Source organism: Euwallacea similis, chromosome 4 (assembly GCF_039881205.1).
Source record: "Euwallacea similis isolate ESF13 chromosome 4, ESF131.1, whole genome shotgun sequence".
In the NCBI taxonomy this organism is placed as follows: domain Eukaryota; kingdom Metazoa; phylum Arthropoda; class Insecta; order Coleoptera; family Curculionidae; genus Euwallacea; species Euwallacea similis.
Window position 1 is genome coordinate 5,360,193 of NC_089612.1, and position 22,343 is coordinate 5,382,535.

The window sequence follows — 22,343 nt, forward strand, 5'->3', positions numbered from 1 at the left end:
ACCCTTGCGCAAAATCAATACCTTACTTGAGTGAAATCAACCCCCTATACAGAATCCGCCATTAAACAGGATTTCTTAGTTGGGAAGTTGTGTTTCTCTACGTAGGGAAATGGCATTTGGTATTTTATAAGTGGGTTTAAGTTCGGTTTGGTGAGAGTAGAATTTAGTGTTTTTGGACTATTGATGCTGATATGAGGCTAAAAATGTGAGTAAGACTAATAGGAAGCTGCACTGTAATTAGCTTGAAGAAACTTGAAAAGTAAATTTAGTCAAGTTCTCTACAAAAAAGAAAATTTCATTGAAATTCGCGTTGTCAAAGGCAATGAAATATATCATTTTGAAAATTATCTTTCGAGTCCTAGATTATCAGAAACAAAATCAATAAGCGCCGCAGGCACGACGCCGGGCGTCGATAACCAACCACAAATGCACGGCAACACTGTGCGTCTTCTCTATGCCCATCCTTGTACTTCAAGCCCTTCAGGGATTATCGATAATACGTGTAGTGCTTTTGTTGCATCGTTTTTATACATAATTAGATCACGATGGGCGAAAATACTCAAAAAACCTGAGTTAGAGAGATGTTTGAAAGGTAGTTAAGTGAGAATATTTGGAGAAATGTACCGTGATTCTTGTTACAGAAGCCTCAATGTTCGTAGTAGATTAGATAATGCACAAGCTTGCAAAGGGATTGAAGAAAAAGAAGAAAGGCAAAAAGTCGAAGCACAAGGAAGAGGAACTCTTCAAACCGGAAGAGCTTGAGGCGTACAGAAAGTAAGCAATTAGCACTTAATACACTTATAAAATGCAATTGAATTGAATGCTCCACATACCAAGAAACTATGAACGTTTCGCAGTTTTTTCTGCATCTTTAGAACGAAGCGACTTCGAGAATTACTGTCATAAACTTGCAGAAATATAAACTGCTTAAGTTTTTGATCAGTGGCGGCTCGTGATTATTGTGACTGAGAGGTCATACCTGTCTAATGACGCCGTTAAATAGGCCTCATAACAGAAGTATTTCAACGCGAATTAAAAAACACGAATATATTATTTGCCGTTTTGCGTACCTCTTTAGCGTTTATCGCTTTCCCAACAAATGGGGAACAATGCATTTTAAACTGAGCTTGTATTTTTTTGTTTAATTATTAATGAAAGTTGTTTTGCTTTCTGATACTCCAAATTTGGACCTTTCTATCGAACCCTTAACTGATAACGCTTTAACAGTGCCAAAGTACTTTTTTATTTGTCACGAACTATAAACAAGATGGTACAAAACGACCTGGGTTGATTTGCCAGTTTGATAAGCGTACTGGGTTGCTTGGAAGGATATGCTAACTAGTTGCCCCCCGTTTCTTTATTTAACTTTTTAAATATTTTTGTTGGGGGGTACTGACCAGTTGTCCCTATGAAGGAACCGCCACTGTATTTTTACTACTGCCTTTTTTCATCCAACACTTTTGTTACCAAGTTTTTTTCAACCTCTGTAGATATTCCTGACACTACTGATAGGCTTGTTGTGTGGGCGAGCTTGTGCAATTCTTTCATCATTAATTTATACAACAATACCATTATTAATCATAGGCAGCACGCAGCTGACCCCGAAGAGGCTCCGGTCAAAAACGAAGAGTGGCGAAATTTCCTTTCATTGACCTCCGGTGTTGATGACATCTTAAAGAAGACCCAGGACGATTTAGATCGTATTAAGGTACTTTTTGTCATAAAAATCCCATATGTTTATCTGCTTTTTGTCACTATTTCCTTTGGGCTAAAGCTGCATTTGAAATAAAAATTATCTCTTGCAGAGCACATCATTCTTTCAACGCATCCCCCCACCAAGCGAAACCGAAGCTAAAAAGGCAGAAGAAGAGGCTCAATACCAGGCAGCTCAACAAGAAGAAGCAGCCAGTGCTCCTCTTGAGGAACCTCAAATTGGAATTGTTCAAGTCTCTGAATCGGAATCTGAAGAAGGTAATATTATCTTTACAAAACTTCTCTTCTTTGAATTGCAAATTGCAGAAGAGGAAGACGATATCTTCGACACTACTTACATAGATGCAATCGCCACAGGAGAGGTAAAACTAGCCTATATTCCTGACTCTCCAACTGAAAAACAGGAAGGGGACGACCCTTTTGACACATCCATAGCTGAGAGAGCAATCCTAGGTAGCTCTACCATAACTTTATTAAATTACGCATAAGATACATTCTTAATAGGCCCTGCTGTTGAAAGAAAGGGCAAGAAACTCGTACCCCTGGGGGCTGCAGTCGAAGTCCTAACCGGACGAGTTCAGCTTCCTACATGTGCCACTAAACCACCGTCAACTAGGAGACAAATTTTGAAAGAAAAAGACTTGCTTCTAGGCAGTTTTGATAGCGCTAGTGAGCCTCCAGTCAACGAGGCAGAACAAAGAGAATCTTCGCAGGTAGTTAAGACACTTCTCGATGATGACGAAATACCCTTGCCAGACGAACCTATTGACTTAAGTAAAACACTTTATATTCCTCCACCGCAACCTGCAGAAACTAGTAAGAATAACATCCATTAATCGATTGTTAATTTAATTAAAGTGAAATTTAGTCGAAGTTTCAGCTCAGCCCAACAGGCGAATATTAGAAGAGTTTGAAGAAGACGAGAACGATAAGGAATTTGAAGCTTTAGCCGCGGAAAGCTTATCTAAAGCGCCTGTTGCAGTTTCAATTTTCCCGGAAAATACCACTGTAACTATTCAAGATAAAAACTGGAAACCCTTTGAAAAGGAGTAAGATATACTAAAGACTGCAAAGGAACCTTTATATTTATTTAATGTCCAATGCATTCTCAGTAGCGCTACAGAAGATGACTTTGAAGTAGATGCTACCGATCCTTTTGACACAACATTTGCAGACAATATCTTGCCTGGAAAAGCTGAATTGAAGTTAATTGAACGGGAAATTTTAGAAAACGACGTAGATTTTGATCCACGAGCTCAGCTAGTGAGCAACAGAGTGCCAGGTGAGTATCGGGATGTTTTTAAGGGTATGTTAAACAATAAAAGTCTAAATCGGCGTTTCAGAATCGGAGCTCAATCTCATTGCCCCAGTGCACCGAGACCTCTTGGGTGGAAGCACCAGTGACCTATCTCATTTAGAAGAAAAACCCATCTTGCCCACCGAACGAGACTTTAACGAAATAAAATACTGCGATCCTTTCAACACTTCCATTGCAGACTCGATTAAAACGCCTGGCAAAGCTGAGCTAAAGCACATAGAAAGGGAGCTTTTAAGTGATATTAAGTCCAGTAAAGCCTTAAAATCTGTCTCGGTCGACGATGACGACTTCAATCCGCGAGCTTTAGAAAGCACTAAACCCAGAACTTTGTCCCGACCCGACGTTTTGAACGTAGGCCATTCGAAGAGTGTGTCTTTCTCGGTTCCTAGTAATCAAAGCGATTTACTATTAACAACTGAAGACACTACCAAAGCTTCCAAACCGTTAACTCCGTTCTACGTTCGCAAGAATTCAGTCCCAGGAGCGATTAAAAGCCCTGATTCGGCCGAGGAAGATCCTTTTGACACTTCTTTCGTGCCTAGTCTGACACCTGGTAAAACTGAATTGAAGATCATTGAAAGCGAGCTTTTTGAGACGACTATTCCTTTGGAAGATTCAGACTTTGATCCTAGAGACGAGGACAAAGTTGCTAAAGTCGCGGCTGTAGAAGCAATTAAAGAGATAGTGAAACCTAAACCGTCTGTATCAAACAAAGAGATTGATTTGCTGTCGGCATTTAACGATTCAGAGGCTAAAGTTTTAACTCCGTCTGAGGAAATATTGATTGACGAAAACGTACTGTCCTACACAGACCCTTTCGACACTTCCATAGCGACAAATATCCCTCCAGGAAAAGCCGAGTTAAAGCTGCTGGAGAATGAGTTAATTGAGCATAAATCGGAAAACCTAGAAACTGATCAAGATCTTTTGGTGCATAGCGGAGACACCATAATCGAGAAACCTTTATCACCGCAACTGGAAAGACGAAGCATTGAGGCTGAACCGGAAGATTTTGATCCTTTTGACACGAGTTTTGCCTGCAACATACAGCCGGGCAGGGCTGAGCTGAAGGTTCTAGAGTCTGAACTTATTTAAAACTATGGCGGCCAACCCTTTTTTGTTCTATGAAGATGGATTCGTCAGCCCTGGGAATCAGGCTGCAAACAACTCGAATCCCTTCCTCATGGAGGATGATGTGCCCGGCGTTGACGACAATCCTTTTTTGTCTCAAACAGCCGTGGCCGCCTCAAATCCCTTCGCTTTCGACCCGATGGACTTGGAGCCTGCGGAAGCAGAAGTACCTCAATCACTCAACAACGTCTTCATGATGGATACCTCAACAGAATTCTTCACACCGACTACTAGTAATACCGCAGCATTTACTACCACTAGTACTACTTCTGCTCAAAAGCCTACAGATTTGGATTTAAAGTACTCGCACCAACATTCAGTACCTTCAAGACCTCCTCCACCCAGACCGCCTCAAAGTAAAGAAACTCAAGATCTCCTCATGTCGGTTATGGGAGCAATGGATGCAACCAGCTCACATCTACTAGATAAAATTCCTCCCACTCGCTCTCCGAGCCCGATTTCAATGAGAGACCTTCAATCGCCCAGTCCAACCCCCGAACCAACATTCGGTGACCTTTTAGACGTAAGCGATGTTTCTACGCATAAACCTAGTGAGCCTCAGCAAAGTACTGAGGACTTGTTATCTTTGACTGGCAATGATGTGAATGAAAACCCAGCAACGGCTCCTCCAAGGCCTCCTTCCCCTCAAAACGTTGCTCCTCCAAGACCAACTCCCCCAGTAAGGCCTCCGAGGCCGGCACCTCCTCAAAAACCTCCTCCTCCTAGTATCGTACGCCCTCCGCCACCTGCACAACCCGCCCCGGTTAATGTGTTTCCTCAACCAACTCAGGAAAAGCCTCAAAACGCACAAATCCATCACGCTCAAAACGATATCATGGATATGTTTGACGTGTCCTCCCAACCTAAAGTTGCCTCCAAAGCGGACATTTTGAATCTTTACAATACACCAAAACAAGAATCTGTGCAGCCTGATTTGTTGTGTGACAATGTTTTGGAGTCAGAGCGCAAAACTCCCACTATAACAGAGAATTTGGTGGGCGATGAAGATCTGCCGAAGGAAGATGACGATTTTGTAAGTGAGGAAGTCACTCCGATTAATCAAAATACTGAGATCAGTAAAGATAACAGTAAAGACAACAGCAAAGACAACAGCGTTCTGAGTCCTGAACCTGCAGATCTGCAAATGGACACCAGTGATAGTCAGAGTAAAGGATCAGTCTCTAGCGTGACTTTTAACCCATTTGCGGTAGCCGAAGATTTACAGAAAGATGACGCAATTGAATCGACTACTATAGACAAAATGGAGGTTTTTACCACTCCAGCCCCGGCTCCAACGCCGGTTCCTGTGGCGCCAAATGACGCCTTTGATTTCGGGAGTGTTAGCCGGCAAGATGACGTCTTCAACGATGAATTCGACGCTTTTGCAGAGAAATTCGAATCTGTAAAAGGAGACGAGAACAAAAACGGGGCCTTCGATGCTTTTGGGACCGCCACAGAACAAAATACCAGCAGTGCTTGGGGCAGCGATTTTGGAGGGGGAAATGATGGAGAAAACGGTTTTGGAAATGATGGGGGTTTCGATGAGTTTCTGGCAATGAAAGGGCCTCCAAATAAGCGATTGGAGAGCCAGGATTCTGAAGAGGAAAAGGACTTTTCCGTGGTGATTAGGTGAGAAAATAAGCGAATAAGAGAATGTTCTACATTTGGTGGTTTTAGGCCCAAGGGGGAAAATGCCTTCTCAGGGATTACTCCGGTGCTTGCGCCCCCTCCCGTGCAAACGCAAGCGGCATTTGCAGATACCTCACCGCGATTTAATCCTTTTGACCAACAAACGGAAGTTACTCAGGCCATTCCACAGGAGCCTGCGGTACCTTTTGGTAGGCATAGAATCATATAATAGATTATTGATCTTATACCGATATACAGGGTGTCCCATTTTCAATGTATTTGTCGGGTAACTCACTTATTAATGAAAATACGAGGATGGAGTTTTAGCCATCGATGCCTATTTTTTGCGAAACGAACGATGGTATAAACGGATTTGTCATGGTTCTTTTGGTGTTTGTTAAAAAAATTATAAAGTGGTAAAATTACTGTTTGAGGGATTCCCTCAAAAGTCGATTATTTTTTCAAATTCCAAAAAAAGTATAAACGGTGCCCCTTAGATTTCCTTACTTAGATTCCAGTGGCGTGGTTCGTTTTTTTCTATAATAGGTGATAACCTTAAAAAATATAAATAACGTGCCCTCCGTAACAAGAAAACGGCACAGTTTCACCGATTAATATCAGGCAGGTGGTTCTTTTAAAGCGCGTAAAATTTAATCATGGAATTCTTCAACTATTTCTTAGCAAATGACCAAAACAGTTAGAGTTTATAATGATGTTCACAAAACGGTACCTACCCCCGCTTTTTTCTAACGCTTGAACCAGTGAGATGATACAATTCTCCCGCATCAAAACAGAAAAAAAAGAAAGATAAGTCCAAGATTTTTCAACATTTCTAGGAGCCGAAATGAAGAGATCAGATTCTCAAGAATCTCCCTCAACTCCACTCTATGATGAAGACACGAGTCAGCCATTGGAAGATTTCCCTCGGATAACCTACAGCGGAAAAGGATGGGAAATGCAATTACGCCAACCCAACAAGAAGAAGATAACCGGACAAAGATTCTGGAAGAAAATCATTGTGAGATTGGCCTATCAGCCGGACTGTGTGCTTTTGCAGCTGTTCAATCCAGATAAAGACAAAGACCCTTTTCAAGTAAAGTAATACAATGTCCTTTGCAAACATTTTTTACAAGCAAACAAATATATTTAGGAATTGCCCCTTCAACCGTGCTACTCAGTATCGGAAATCGGAGCTCAACAATACGATCAATTCGGAAAAATCTTCACCGTAAAACTGCAATACATTTTTTACAAGGAGAGACCAGGAGTGAGGCCTGGACAAGTCAAGAAAGCTGAGAGGATCACTAACAAATTGAGTCAGTTTGCGGCTTATGCCATACAAGGAGATTACCAAGGTACCACTTGAACTGATATTTGAGCATTGTAGGATTTCTATTAATTCCCAGGAGTCAAAGAGTTTGGCAGTGATCTTAAGAAACTAGGACTTCCAGTGGAGCACGCCCCACAAGTATCCCAACTCATGAAACTTGGTTCTTTGAGTTTTGAGGACTTGAAACAATTTTCGACTTGCATTGAGGAAGCCCTTTTTAGGCTACAAGCCCATAGGGACAGGGCTCTGCATTACAAGATGGAAGAAGTGCAAGTCACTGTTGTAGACGAATTGTACGCGGAACAAAGCTTTGAAGGTCATATTGAAAGACAGATCGCCAGAGTAAGACTCTTCTTCCTAGGATTTCTAACTGGAATGCCTGATATTGAATTAGGTAAAGATTGGTAATTTCTTTCGGCGAATGCCAAATGTTGATTCGTTTTAGGTATAAACGACATGAGGAGACAAGGCAAAGAAGTGGTGGGACGACATGACATCATTCCTGTGGTGACTGAAGAGTGGATTCGTTTGGAGCAAGTGGAGTTCCACTCGTGCATCCAACAGGACGAGTACGAAAATACCCATATTATTAAATTTAAACCCCCTGACGCCTGCTACATAGAGCTGATGCGCTTCCGAGTGAGACCCCCCAAAAATCGGGAACTTCCGCTTCAACTGAAAGCTCAAATATGCACGAATGGCACTCGAATTGAGCTCAGAGCTGACGTTTTAGTGCCAGGATTCGCCTCAAGGAAGCTTGGCCAAATCCCTTGTGAAGACGTCATGATTCGTTTTCCGATCCCGGAAAATTGGATTTATATGTTCCGGGTGGAGAAGCACTTTAGATATGGATCTGTAAAGTCTGCCCATAGGAGAACAGGCAAAATTAAGGGCATCGAACGCATATTGGGAACGATGGACAATCTACAGGAGAGTTTAATAGAGGTGACCTCAGGGCAGGCGAAGTATGAACATCAGCACAGGGCCATTGTGTGGAGGTGTCCGAGATTGCCCAAAGAAGGTCAAGGAGCTTATACCACCCACAACATGGTGTGCCGGATTGCTTTAACCAGTTATGACTTGATGCCTGAGAAATTCGAAGAGTATTGCTACGTCGAATTTACGATGCCTGCCACTCAAGTCAGTCATACCACGTGCAGGAGTGTAAGCTTACAGAATTCGGATTCTGATGAACCGCCAGAGAAGTACGTTCGATATTTGGCCAGACATGAGTATAGGTAAGAAACAGTAGAATTAATTTTCTTCTTTGAGGGCAACCTTTTTTATTGTAATTACTATTGGATGCAGGGTGGGTATTGAAGTGGTTAAGGGCCAATCTCCCAACGCTTACGCTACTGCAACTTTCGTGAACAAACCTGCTCCCGCACCTGCAGTGCCTGAATCGGGGATGCGCCCATCAAAGCCGGATTTTACTCCCGGAGCAAAACTCTCCCCCTCCAGTTCCGATAGCGATTAATCGCGTGGAGATTGTAAGAGCAATAGATTTTTGTAGGTAAGCAATTTATGATTAGCATGCCGCAGGCAGCAATATCAAGAAACAAGCCTTTTGCCACTTGATTTTGCTTAAAATTACCTACTCCTACATATACTCACTTTCAAACTTTAAACTTGAAAATTGTTTGCTATACTACCTGACGATTGGACAATACAAATTTGTGAGCTGAAGATGAAGTATATTCATAGAAATCTCTGGATATTATATATTTAGTACCTATTATAACTATATGAACATTGTTCATCCTTTTAAACATTGGACAAAAGAACAAAATTAGTTGCTTTACTCTGTATTCCATTTTGTGATAACATTGCTCTAAATCTAGCTAATGAGAGTATTTAGAACATATCATATAAAAGTATGTTTGAATTATTTGTTTTTAGGTGTAGCTAAAAGTTATAGGAACCTGCAACTCAAAAACTTTTTTAGATGTTTACTGTATGTTGTTGTCCCTACCATACCAATAAGGAATAATGTTAAATTATATTTAAATGTTATTGAGAACTTACTTTATGTGTTAACTAGTTTTAGCCAAAAATTTTAAGTTCCAACTTTACATTCATTTTGTCATTGTATTGGAAAGCTTTCAAGGCTTTCCACTGGGTTCAAGTCTAGTCACTAGTTCATAAGGATTCTAATACTATAAGTACCAAATAAATAGTTTTAATTCTAAAAAAGGCATACTTAGTATAGCCCAGTTAGTGATAATAAGTAAGTGTTTGTGTGTAATCTATTTAACATAATAATCCTGATGTACGTATTTACTAGTCCATAAATTTCCAAAGAGAAATCTATGCAAATGTATTTAAAAAAAACATTTAAAAGCATATTATACTGAATGTAGACAATGTAATTATGTATTTACCTGTAAAGAAATATATTATCCTATTGCTTATATCAGTTTTTCTGCACAACTAAAAGATCTGCATAAGCACCACAAATTAAGTCTTTTTCTGAAACCCCTAATTTTGCCATTAAGTCATATGCAATTTTTTCCCCATCTTTCTCAGACTGGTCTGAACTGAGACAAACCTTTAAAATACTTTAATAGAAAACTCCATATACACAAAACTCCTAATCCCCATACCTCTAATTCCATAAAATTACCAAGAGACTCAACTTCATCTACATGGACCCGAGTTTGTCCAACCAAAAATAAGTGTCGAGTTTTCTTAACTTCACTTTTAATGCCTAAAGCTTTTGCAAGGACACTATGTAAGCTGTTTAATTGCTCATTGCTTGAAAGATCCGTTTTCTCATATGAAGATAATTTTGGGCCTTCAGTGTCTGGTCGGTCATAGAATATGAGTTCACCCCTACCAGACTGAGATTAGCAGTAATATAATTGAAGCTTGGGTGGTTGTAATGGAGTATTATTTGGTATACCTTTAAAAGTCTTCGGAGTTTTAGGCGCCCAGTAATGCAGTTATAGAATGTATCGTGTTGGGAAATGAGAATTGGCTCAGCATGAGCCAAATTTTTTGCTAGTTGCAATAGGCGGTTTAAATTCGCCACTTTAGCTTTAATTTCAATATTTCTCATATTGAAAAGTTAACAAAAAAGATGTTTATGAGGGGAGGAATATTATTTGAATTCTGTTTTTTGATGTTTTGACACCTAATTTAAGAAATAAAAACAACGGAAATTCAGAATAACACCATGAAAGCAATATATATTATAGGTGTCTCAGCCTTAGGCGAACAGTGTAACAAAGACAGAAACAAATCCCAGCTATTTAGTTTGTGATGAAAAAAACAGATGGCGACAAAAACTGCGTCAAATCAGGGAGTCAACACTTCAAAATTGTGGCAGTAATTCATTAGTCATAACATCAATAATAAAAAAAGTACGAAAACAATACTCCAATTTTTAATTCATTTGGGCATTTAATTTCGCTATTGACTACGCAATGCCGGCCTACCATTCCAGCTTCTTGGACCCCCAGCAGAGCGTGGGCAATATGGCAATACTCCCCATTCGTACATCATTTCGGGGCCCAGCCCCCCTACAAGTCAACGCAGACCAAGACATAATCGACGAGGCTCTATACTACTTCAAAGCAAACGTATTCTTCCGCACTTATGAAATAAAATCTGAAGCCGATCGCCTGCTCATTTACATTACCCTATATATTACTGAGTGCTTAAAAAAGCTGCAAAGATGTGCTAACAAGAGTCAAGCCCAGAATGAAATGTACACTTTAGCGATATCCAGGTTTAATATCCCTGGCGACGCAGGGTTCCCTTTGAACTCAGTCTATAGCAAACCAGGGAGTCCTAATGAAGTTGAATTTATGAGGGCATACCTCACTCAGCTAAGGCAGGAAGTGGGTATGAGGGTGTGTGATAAAGTGTTCGTAGAAAGCGGGAAACCGAGCAAGTGGTGGCTGTGTTTTGCCAAGAAGAAGTTCATGGATAAGTCTCTGTCAGGGCCAGGGCAATAAGTAAAGACCTTTTATGAATTGAACCCCCTTGAGGGCATAAACTACATAAACATTTAGTATTCAATAAAATGATTATTGTTTAAATTTGGTTTGTTTCTAGTGCCTCAATTATCAAATCATTTTAAAAAGTGGTTGTGGGAAATATGTTTTATAGTTAATGGTACTTACATACATAATGTGGTCTTCAAGATCAGCTCAATATCTGAAATGGAGCAATAATAATACTGTAATGGTAACTCATATTAACACAAAGGTTTTATTTAACTTTATATACAAGGGATTCCCTAAATGTACAGTGCACATTTGTGGGAACATTCCCTAAATTAAAATTAGAAATTTTTTTTATATAGTATGATAGTGTTTTTTAGGCTTATCAGAGGTTATTTAGGCACTTCAAAAGCATTCTAACAGGATCAACCTGTTGAAATTTTACACCAAAATAATAACTTGAGTACAAAAATTTTCAACCAAATTTTTCTATTTTTTCATATATTTTTCCATTTTTAAGATTAAAATTTAAATGCACATCTATGAACCAAAATAGTTTAAAATGACTACCTCCAACTAGAATATGTAAACTCAATTTTCTTCTTACTGGCTGCTAAACTCTTTCAAAAACAACAGGGTTGTTTTTTTAACAACTCCTGACATACGCTTATAACACCTTTTTTTCTTATGCCCTGTATGTTTAGGGAACACCCTGTATATTAAAAAATGGAAACTGTAACGGGTGCATATAAAATTATATAGAAATTCTGATGCACTAGTAGGCACTAAGCACATACAAAGCACTTCCATGAATGAAGTACTATGTATATGTATATTTGTAACACCTCTATAGAATTTTTGACTTATGCATTATGCATGAATGCAATTTTGGAACGAAAAAAGCATTTGCTTTTTTTTCTCAATCCAAAATGCTTAAATAAATATTGTTCTAAAATTTATTAGTAATTTTCAATGGGACATCATGATTGATTTAAAATTACTTAGAACTTTCTATGCACGAGTTATATTTGAAGGAGAATTTCGTGAACTATTGTAGCCCACCATAATACCTATGTCAATGCTTGTTGAGTATTCTCCGAAGCAACAAACTGCACTACACTACCCTAAAGAGAAGAAATGTTTCATTTTTAATTCGCGAATTCAAAATAGAGCATTAAACGCGTTTTTACTGCAGACGTGCAGGAACAAGACCGGATACATACAAAAATGTTGCAAAAAACTTGTTACAACAGTTTGAATTTTGAATCAAACATCAACTAAAAAATGGCGCACTTCACATTCCTACTAAGCGACATCTATTGATGATTCATTTTATGACATGATGAAGTTTCGTCCGTGCACCGCGCATCCTTTCGAATTGCGATGTCGATTTAAACGCGGAGACTCAAAAACAAGGTTGCCAAATGTACGTAATTACTGAACTTGTATGATATTTAAGACAAAGTGCATTATCTACATCGAAAGCATGGTAATGTTAAGCAAATAAATAAATAATGTTTGGGACTACAGACCGAATCGAATGAGAAAGTATTTATTTTGAAATTTTTCATTGAAATTATTAATTTCGACAATAGCGCTATTTAACGAGTTATCGTATTCGAATCTTCCACGTGTGTTGGAACGCGAAATATCTGACATACTACATGCATATAACAAGAAATAACAAAAACGGAATTTTCTGTGTTTCCACCGCACTGCAAAACTAAACTGTAACTTGTGATGCATTATCGCAATAAAAAAAAGCTGGATTAAAAAATGTATAAACCAAAAATGGCGCCCGTAAGAAAAAACAAAGTTGATGATGGTTGTCGAAAGTCGAAACGTCGGGTTGCAAATATAACATCGCTATGTTGTAGAGAAAGAGAAGTTGCAATACTGAACTAGAAATCATTCTAAATTATCTCACCACATAAGCTGAGAAAAGTTTTTCCCGAAAGCCATTGGAATGTCTCAAATCTAAAAAATGGCATATTCTTCAATTTTAAAACGGAGCTGCTTTGCCTCGATTTAACCAAACTTGTATCTTGGAGTCCTGTAAGCTCCAAAAATTTTTTTAAGTCTTGCAGACTCTACCTCTCTCCTCATGTGACAAACTTGGCACGATACCGGTTACATGTCAAAACCAAATGTCGCGTTTAGCAAGGTTCTGTAAAACAGTGAGGGATTACAGAAATTATGTCACTGGAGATACCGGTGACTCTGTAAGTCACTGAAGATACCAGTGACTCTGTAAATCACTGGAGATACCGGTGACTCTGTAAGTCACCGGTATAAAAACATCGCTCATTTCTAACTCAAAGTCAACCTTATCAATTCAATAATGGCAGCCTGGATCAAGGGATACAAAATTTGTAACCTTTGAGTTTCTTCCGGTTTGCGATTGCAAATTTCGCTTTTATTTTCTGAAAGTGCGGAAATGGCAACTTGCCGAAATATTGTCGGGTTGTTAGGGTCGCGCCAGATTTACATTTGCATCGTCCCCCAGGTCCCCAAGAAAGTCAGGTTTCTCCATCAGTGCCGAAACGTAAATGTGTTCACCACGAAGAACGTCGTAAATCATATACATAACTGTGAGTTTTTTAGCGCTTCTATTACGTAAAGGCTTTGCTATGCTACAACAAATGTCCCACTCCTAATGTGGGCTCTTGAGGATCTTCAGCAGTTTTCATAACCTCAATTAAAATTCTTACTTTGCCTAAGCAGTTCTTTCCATTATTACATCGTTTTAACAGAAGGGTCTTGTTTTCAGATAATAAAGATTTTTCAAAAAGAAATTTTCACAGTACGACTCCCTTCAATGCTGCGAAACAGGACTATTATGAACTGTTAGGAGTTGGTCGTAATGCGTCCTCGGCAGAGATTAAAAAAGCATATTATAAACTAGCCAAAAAATACCACCCTGATGTCAATAAAGACGACCCACAGGCTCAAAAGAAATTTCAAGAAGCTTCAGAAGCTTATGAAGTATGTTATAAGAATTTACTATTTACAGTACAACGTCGTTAATCCAAAGCAATAATTGCCTTATTGGGTGATTCAGATTGGAAAATAATTTTATTTACAAAAGCAAGTAAAAAAAATGTCAGTTTGATAGCATTCAAAAAGCAATTTTGACTAGCTTTGGTACTGAAGGTTAAGATTAGAGCATGTTCAGTATAAAGAAGTTATACTGTATATTTATTATTTATTTAATAACGTAGATTCTTGGGGATGACGCAAAACGTAAACAATATGATACATGGGGCTCGGCAGCAAGCCATCCTGGAGGGATGGGGAGCACTGGCAAAGCACATGGTCCTCAAGGTTTCAGTCAGCATTGGGAATATCAGTCTACAATTGACCCTGAGGAATTGTTTAGGAAAATATTTGGAAATGCTGGATTCTCCAAATCCCCTTTTGATGATTATGCAGAGAGCAGTTATGGTTTTGGAGAGGCACAGGAGGTACCATTTCAATATTTGTCTGAAAATTTAATATAAAACCAGAACATTGCAGGTAGTTTTAAGGGTTACCTTTAGTCAAGCGGCTAGGGGCACAAATAAAGATGTTACCATAAATGTTGTTGATTATTGCCCCAAGTGCAAAGGATCGCGTTGTGAGCTTGGTACCAGTGCTACCAAATGTGCTTATTGCAATGGTAATTTTTAAAATCACCAACAAGGCCTTAAGACCAATTTTAAGTGATTTAGGGACTGGCATGGAAAGCATTACAACAGGCCCGTTCATAATGAGGTCTACATGCAGATATTGCCAAGGAACTAGAATGTATATCCAGCACAAATGTACAGAATGTGAAGGAAAAGGATCTACAGTGCAGAGGAAAACTGTTACTGTACCAGTCCCAGCAGGTAATCATTCTTTATGTTATTCTCATATATTTCACAGATCTCTACAGGCATTGAAGATGGTCAAACTGTCCGGATGTCCGTTGGAAACAAGGAGATGTTTGTTACGTTCAGAGTAGACAAATCTAATTACTTTAAAAGAGATGGCCCTGACGTCCACACTGAAGCAGACATATCTGTATCTCAGGCCTTATTGGGAGGAACAATCAGAATACAAGGATTATATGAAGATCATGTGTTGCAGGTAAGATTGTAGGCAAGTCGTTTTCTAGTTATTGTATTTTGTAAATAGATCAAACCTGGGACATCATCACATACCAGGATTAGGCTCTCGGGCAAAGGAATGAAAAAAGTCAATGGTTTTGGTAATGGAGATCATTATGTAAACTTGAAAATTAAGGTTGCAAAGCAGCTAAGTGACAAGCAGAAAGCTTTAATACAGGCCTATGCGGAACTGGAAGATGATACACCAGGGCAAATCTTCGGAGTCACTTATAAAACCGACGGTAAGTAAATAAAACAGGGTTTTCCTTGTGTAAATTGTTACGTATGGATTTGTCTGGTCTACCAGTCCCTTGTTTCAGTATCGCTGAAAATAATTTCTTTCTTGACAGGGACTGAACGACCAGACGAAATGCCATATGCGGGCGTAGAAGAAAAGCAGGAAAAGGAGGGTCTTTTGAAGAAAATTAAAAACGCAATATTCGGTTGACGCGAGTAATTCTCTTAGTAAATACATTCTATTAAGGCGAAAACTGTAATTATTTTGTCCCTTTTTGTGATACAATATAATACAAACTAAGTTATGTTATTATGTAAATAAATGAAATTGAAACATTTGAGTTATTTTCTGCTGCAATGTGAATTCTAATGAATTTCAGGTACTAAAATGTGTAGTTCGAGCGAAAATCAAGACCTTCTAGATACGATAAGGTTAGCACTGGAAGGTAAGGCCAAGGAACAGCTGCCTGCTAAAACTAAATTAAACACTAACGATGATAATAGGGAGAAAAAAGTGAGAAGTAGAAATAAGGCAACTGTGAAGAGTGAGGAGCAAAGTGATGTAGAAAGTGAAAAAATTCAAAAAACTAATTGATAGTAATAAATTTTTATAATACACTAATAGATCTACTTTGCGCGCTTATAGGTTAAAGGTTGTAGATTCGTAAAATCATAAACAATATTTGTTGTTTATTTTTAGTTTTTTTTTGTTAATAAATAAGGGAATAATCAAGAAATAACAGTAGTATTTATTCTCCGTAAGTTATCTTTAAAACTAGATTTAAAAACTATATTACCGTTGTATTAGTTTGCACACCCAGATGTTAATTCAACTATTACGTAATATTAAATTTATAAACTGATTGGTTATGTGAAATTTTTTACGACTACGTTACAGACACCTGGGCAGAACGTACGGAGAAAGTTAAACGTAGTATCTTAAACGGTGACACCAACACCGGTAACGTTTTATAAATTGTTAGGATTGCGAAGTCCGATTGCTAACATAGTTCACATAGTATCAATAAGTTTGACACCAAATTAATGCGAGGGACGGTTTTCTTAAATTGAATGAGTTGAGCAAATTATGTAGATTTACCAAATCGCCGTTTTAATGTATTACCATGCTATTCCAAATGCATTTTGGGTGATTTGGCAACAAAATAAACTGACCATTAAATTCCCTTTAACTTTTTCCATTTAACCATTTATTTTATTTCTTAGACTTCTCAAGATAGCTATACAGAGCTGAAATAACTGCATAACGCTTGATCAAAAACTTCTAAACCAAAAGTAAGGCTTCTAGGAAAACTTACCTATACATATGTTCAAAGTGGCTTCGTTTTACCGCTACAACGCGCCAAAGTTCTCAAATTAATATCGTTTTTTTCGAAATAATTACTAAACGTTTTTGTCGACTTTCACTAATTTTGCAATTAAGAGTTACTATATAAATTGGAGTGTTTTGACGTAAGGGAAATATTTTTTAATACGTGGAAATATTAAAAATGGCCCGTGGTTCGTAAATAAAAGTTTGTATTTTTGTTACCACCTGTACGAACGACTTAATTTTTTTTTCTCTGCCATAAGCTAACTTTAATTTGAAATTTTTTTATCTCTTATAAAATATTCCCCAGGCATATAATTTCTCAACATAAATTTTTTTTATGATACTTTGAAATTCATCATTGTTGTGAAAACAATGTTAAAAAAATGTCTTCCGCGTTTCGGATGCAACAATTAAATAAATACTCCACACATACCGATAATGTTTACTATGGTTGTTGTTGCTTGGAGTTGAATGTATTGTAAATTCATTTTTGGTCTTTTAAAATGGAACATTATTCTATAGCTGGCAAGGTTGTCAAGCTTCTAGTAAATGAATTCTGTAAGGGAAATGGACATATGAATGCCAATGAAAGTGCTGCGTCGAATTCGCAACTTTTCTCCTATTTTACTAAATCTGGAAACATCGCATGTATCGTTTCTAGGGGCGATCAGCTGTACCTATACAAAAGGCAGGTCGTACTGATATTACTTCGTAGATGATTCACTCGAATGTTAGCGCGATGATATACAAGACGTTCGTAATGCGCGCTGCAGTAATAATCGGGATAATCGGGTTTTCTTTTGTTCTAAAGACTAGTGAGATACACATTAGTATTTCCATGACTTAGTACATGAAAGTGGGAGGCGTTTAATTGTCATTTTATAAGTGAAAATAGATGTCGATGACATGATTCTGGCTCACGCTTTTGGTGCTCGGGGGTGAGTTCTGGTTGTTGTTTCTTGTAGTTTATAATTAAGTCAGGTCAATGAAAAAGACGTGATTAGAATTTTAATCCAAAATCGAAATTATTTCCAATTTTGACTCATTTGAAAGGTACTCAGCACCATCTTCAGATGTAACCGAAGAATGATATCACAATTTGAGCTGTTTCAAAAATGTTTAAAACTTTCCTCAGGAATTAATAAATACTTTTTTTTATGTTTCAGGTCTCAACTGTGTACACCTTTGCTTTAAGTCAAAATGAATTTCGAAACTATAACCATTTTGAAGATTTTTTCAAGAATTAATATTTAATTTTTTTCAGGAATTAAGTGTTATATCGAAATCAAACAGGTTTTATTTCATTCATTGTATTACCCGTTATTGGGCGAAATGTTTAAGCTTGTATGAAATTTAAGAAAAAGTCTAGTTCTGCTTTATTAAAAATATTTTACCATTAAAACCACACCTCTAGCAGTGTCCTTCACAATCCAACACCGCATAACAGTATTTTAGGAGAAAGGCGGAGGGCGCAATAACACTTGAAATCAATTTTATTCACAAAGCAATAATCTAAAATGGTTAGAAAACCTTTATGGGTACCTTATTATTTAGCGGTCCAACAACTTAAACTCTTCCCTTTAATCGCCTCCACATGCGAAAAAGTACAAGTCCCCATATTTTTGCAAAACTGTCCATACTTGCAAAGTTTGGGGTGATAAAATTGACAACTCAAGCTAGCACAATTGGGGTAGAACTTGCAGGTTTGCCCTGCTGCCGATATCGAAATTTTGGGACCTAAAAGTTAAGAGATTAAGAAAAAAATTCATAGTATATATAAATAAACTTGCCAGAAATGACAGACTTGGTAACGTGATCATAAACGCAGTCCCTTTTAGTGCAGGAATGGCCGAATTTGCAGTTTGGATGCAAAAACAGGCATTTGTCTCCATAGTTGCACTGCGGAAACATCTGACAGCTCTCCACGGGATGCACAAATTCACATTTATCGCCATGCCTACACGTGGGCCAATATTTACATCTAAAAAAACAACATTTCATAACAAAATTAAATTACAACTTGCAATCTAATTATAATCTATATGTTTGAAACGTATCATTCATTTTTCCTTTTATTCAGAAGTAAGGGTTGTTGAATCGGTGAAATTACATTTTCTCAGTTAAAACGGAGTTTTAAATTCACCCTTCATTAAAGCTCGGACAGAAAATAGAAAGATTTTAAGTTTTAGTGATTTGAGACTTAATCTTCAAGTTTTAAATTAACCTTGTTCAAAACAAAAGTCTTTTGAAAAAAAAAACGACTATTTTTACGATTTTAACAAAAATCATGCCAATTTATAATAAATTTTCCAAAAATGGATTAAGTACCTCTCTTTGTTTTTAATAGACAGAGGCGCTCGTACAATAGGCAATTTATCAGGAATATCTCGTCTAGAGCTTGTTTTCTTCGGTCCTGTTTTCTCTGTTTTATCGAAAATTATCGGAGACGGACCGCGTTTCTTTGCATCATTGTCGGGTCTGAAATTTAAATTAAGTACAATCATTTACTAAGTTATAAATACTGTACCTGGATGTACTTGGCAATGCCCTTTGAAATCCGAGCTTATCTGCGCCATCTAACGTAATAATAAATTGTTGTTTGTCTTCGCGCGTATCGGAGCTGTTCTCTTTTGCTTCTGTCTCGTTATTACTTTTACCCTTTGAGGAGGGTACGTAATTAGGAACATCTCTACAAATAACACATCATCGTCAATATATAGGACGGCCCAAACGGTTTTTAAAGGAGTTTTGAAAGTTATATAAAATTAAGGTAATTTCCAAAGCTACCAGACTTCAATTGTTCACAAAATTGTCATTAATTTGCTCACTTCAATATTCTAACTAACCTTAAGAACTACAACAAAAATTAAAATTTATATAGAATTTATAAGCCTACCTGGCAGCTTTGTTTGCAGTCTTCACCATTTGTGGAATATATTCCCCGTTGCTGTCATACTCGTCACTGCACAGTTGCAGCCTACTCCTGACGTGATTAGAAGATTGTCTCACAATTTCTTGAAATTTATTATTCACAAATCTTGGCAATTTTCTATTTAATTTAGCTGTTTTTTTGTTGGAGGAATTATTGAGCAGTAATTCTGGGTCTTTTCCAACTTTTGGAGTTTGTGCCACACTTCGTTGGGCATCAGCTACAGCCTTTAAAAGCAAGGTTTTATTAGGTTGCACCACATAACTTGGTATGACGCGAGGTTTGATTTTTATGGCGCTCTGCACGTCTCTCACCACCAATTTTTGCTCCTCTTCATCGCTTTTGTGGGTGGGAGGTGGTTTTTTCACTACAGCCACTTTTGACTGAACTCCCAATCGGTTCAAAATACTCTTAAATATATTATTATATAAGAGTTAATGCTATTAAGTTTATTATCATTACCTCCTTTTTTGCATCTTTATCTCTGTCAAAAGCTCTATCATTAATGTCCAAAGGACTCCTGTCTCTAATATGGCTGATATTTCTTTCTCCCAATCTGCTATATCTCTCAGATTGTTCCCTCTCCCTGGTCAAACTTCTATGATCAATGTAAAGACATCTTACAAGAACACTTACACAATATCTACCTGCCAAATCTATCGCCTGGGTGCCTGTATCTTGACCGCGACCTCTCAGTGTTAGTCAAATGTTTACCCAAACGATCCAAAATAGAACGTCGTTTATTTTGATCTTGTCCAATAGGAGACCTCTTCCTCAGTCTATCTTTTTCTGTAGATCTTTCCCTATTATCTCTATCAAATCTTGGCTTCTCTGAAGGTTTTATGTTATTTTCAAAGGTGATTCTTTTGTGTTTAGGTTTTGGACCTACTATACTTGTCTGTTAATAATGACTAATGAAAATTAAACTTTCAACTTACTTTCTCTTTCTGGTGTATAAGAGACATATTCATTTTTATCAGACTCTCTTGCATTTGCCTCATTCAAAATCTCATCTTCCAAAACTCTTATGAATCTTTCATTAGAAAGTTTGTTTGCTTCATTTACTAAAACACCACAAGAATGCTTATTAAAGCTAAAAACTCATAGTTAATTTACCATTTTCTAATTTCACTTCAACATTGCTGTCCTCTTCATCACTCTCAACCAAAAGTCCAAGGCGGCTTTTAACATTCCTAATTTTTTTCTCAATATCCTGAAGCTCTTGCTCATTTACACTGTCTGCAACCTCTGAGAGTAAAGGAATATCAAAATTATCTTCTAAAATAAAATTGTTTTAGCCTTAAGATTTTTAAAAATTTTTTGCTTCAGTGTTTTACCAATAGGTACATTTGAAGGATTTTCCCTATCAACAGTAATTTTCCTAGTTGCAGCTAGGTTATTAACAAGAGGAAGATTATCAGTCAATGAATTACTTTCTTCACTATTACCAGACTCCTTCTTTACTTTCTTATGAGACTTTTCCCTCTTCAGTTTCAAACTGCCCTTATCATCTGGCAATTCATTATTCTTTCTCTTGATGGCTTTCTTATATATATCAGGATTCGTAACAGTCACTTCTTTCAGCTTTTTTAGTACAATGTGTAACCAGTTAACAAAAGTGGAAGTTTTTGTTGACAAAAACAGATTCAAATCCTCATTCATCTGTGATTTGGTCCTTCGGTTAGCTACCATCACCATAATGTAATCTGGGAGTTCATCATCTAAAATTTAAGGTTTAAAGCTTTGTATATAGAGCTGATATCGAAATTTCCTGGCAGATTACAGTAGTTTTTTCAGACATACTATATATCTTAATGTATTTTGAATTGAAATTTTTATTGTTAAATTTGATTTTTATTTTATCAGCCATATATGGGTGACATGACCCTTTGGAAAAGGGTATCTTCTAGTGTGCCAAGAGACTACATTCTCATTTAAAGTACATTAGCTGAAACACATATTACATACTATGGCACATTTAACTAGAAAACTATACCTGTCACCATTATATATACATAACAGGGCTTTCTGGGAACCTGTAGTAGCGTTATACAAATATATATGAGATGGCCCTCAAAGCGGTAAAGTTGTGTTTGGACATTAAAACATTAACTAATACATCTACTTACCAACATAGCATTCCAATTCCGTCAACTTGGCCTTAATGGCACTCTGCAAGGGTTAAAAAATTTTAAATTGAATGCCAAATTTATATAATGCAGGACACAACACATAATCCATAAGAATAACATCGAAAGTTAAAAATATATACATTTTCTTTTTCCTTTATTATGTAGATAATATGTGGTGTATAAGCTCTAATAGGTAGATATAACTATAAACCCAACCTTTTATGCTCTACACTGTGTTATGTGTAATATAAACTTAACTTTAGAAAATATATTGAAAATTGTGGTAAGGTAAGAAAGATCTAGCTTAAACAAACCTACCCTCATTTTCTGCCCTACTTCAGCCCCAATACTATCCATGTTGGGCATACAAGAAGAGCACTCCTAAGGAATAAAATTATTTTTTTCTGTCCAGAAATTAGTGTTTTGTTTTTAATTAATTGAGAATTACAATTGACAACGTCAAAGCTGACTTATCAGGCAAGGATATTCCACTTAGCCCTGGACGCAGTGCTTCTTT

General features: G+C 37.3%; 5 protein-coding genes across 10 annotated transcripts; 3 read left to right on the plus strand and 2 right to left on the minus strand.

Moving 5' to 3' along the window:
- Positions 1-29: 29 nt before the first annotated feature.
- LOC136408549 (protein stoned-B-like) lies at positions 30-9,532 on the plus strand. Its single transcript, XM_066389597.1, is given in 16 exon segments — positions 30-205; positions 642-774; positions 1,585-1,708; positions 1,806-1,971; positions 2,023-2,166; positions 2,218-2,529; positions 2,582-2,762; positions 2,826-2,995; positions 3,057-4,123; positions 4,125-5,791; positions 5,840-6,000; positions 6,628-6,884; positions 6,942-7,146; positions 7,198-7,515; positions 7,567-8,359; positions 8,430-9,532. Coding segments are annotated over 15 exon segments (5,838 nt in total). The 5' UTR covers positions 30-205; positions 642-670; the 3' UTR covers positions 8,599-9,532.
- On the minus strand, positions 9,019-10,196 carry LOC136408548 (uncharacterized). Its single transcript, XM_066389596.1, has 3 exons — positions 10,024-10,196; positions 9,725-9,961; positions 9,019-9,669 (listed from the first exon to the last, which is right to left on the minus strand). The coding sequence occupies exons 1-3, from the start codon at positions 10,177-10,179 to the stop codon at positions 9,535-9,537; spliced, it is 528 nt and encodes a 175-aa protein (XP_066245693.1). The 5' UTR covers positions 10,180-10,196; the 3' UTR covers positions 9,019-9,534.
- A 224-nt stretch (positions 10,197-10,420) lies between these two features.
- On the plus strand, positions 10,421-11,148 carry LOC136408129 (actin-related protein 2/3 complex subunit 3-like). The gene has a single exon (XM_066388960.1). The coding sequence runs from the start codon at positions 10,547-10,549 to the stop codon at positions 11,078-11,080; it is 534 nt and encodes a 177-aa protein (XP_066245057.1). The 5' UTR covers positions 10,421-10,546; the 3' UTR covers positions 11,081-11,148.
- Positions 11,149-13,410: 2,262 nt separating this feature from the next.
- On the plus strand, positions 13,411-16,123 carry LOC136408504 (protein tumorous imaginal discs, mitochondrial-like). Of its 2 annotated transcripts, none has more exons than XM_066389504.1 (8): positions 13,411-13,659; positions 13,839-14,053; positions 14,290-14,532; positions 14,585-14,726; positions 14,779-14,937; positions 14,985-15,178; positions 15,227-15,440; positions 15,816-16,123. In XM_066389504.1, the coding sequence occupies exons 1-8, from the start codon at positions 13,506-13,508 to the stop codon at positions 16,028-16,030; spliced, it is 1,536 nt and encodes a 511-aa protein (XP_066245601.1). In that variant the 5' UTR covers positions 13,411-13,505; the 3' UTR covers positions 16,031-16,123. The 2 variants fall into 2 exon arrangements, with proteins under 2 accessions (XP_066245601.1, XP_066245602.1); XM_066389505.1 differs by lacking the exon at positions 15,816-16,123 and adding an exon at positions 15,549-15,769.
- Positions 14,422-22,264, minus strand: Nab2 (Nuclear polyadenosine RNA-binding 2). Of its 5 annotated transcripts, XM_066389499.1 has the most exons (13): positions 22,145-22,264; positions 21,824-21,866; positions 21,032-21,415; positions 20,811-20,972; positions 20,633-20,758; positions 20,342-20,582; positions 20,157-20,292; positions 19,662-20,104; positions 19,293-19,454; positions 19,094-19,243; positions 18,556-18,746; positions 18,308-18,502; positions 14,422-14,551 (listed from the first exon to the last, which is right to left on the minus strand). In XM_066389499.1, the coding sequence occupies exons 1-12, from the start codon at positions 22,190-22,192 to the stop codon at positions 18,312-18,314; spliced, it is 2,277 nt and encodes a 758-aa protein (XP_066245596.1). In that variant the 5' UTR covers positions 22,193-22,264; the 3' UTR covers positions 14,422-14,551; positions 18,308-18,311. The 5 variants fall into 5 exon arrangements, with proteins under 5 accessions (XP_066245596.1, XP_066245597.1, XP_066245599.1 ...); XM_066389500.1 differs by lacking the exon at positions 14,422-14,551 and having other exon boundaries at positions 18,241-18,502; positions 20,342-20,579; XM_066389502.1 differs by lacking the exon at positions 14,422-14,551 and having other exon boundaries at positions 18,241-18,502; positions 20,157-20,280.
- Positions 22,265-22,343: the final 79 nt, after the last annotated feature.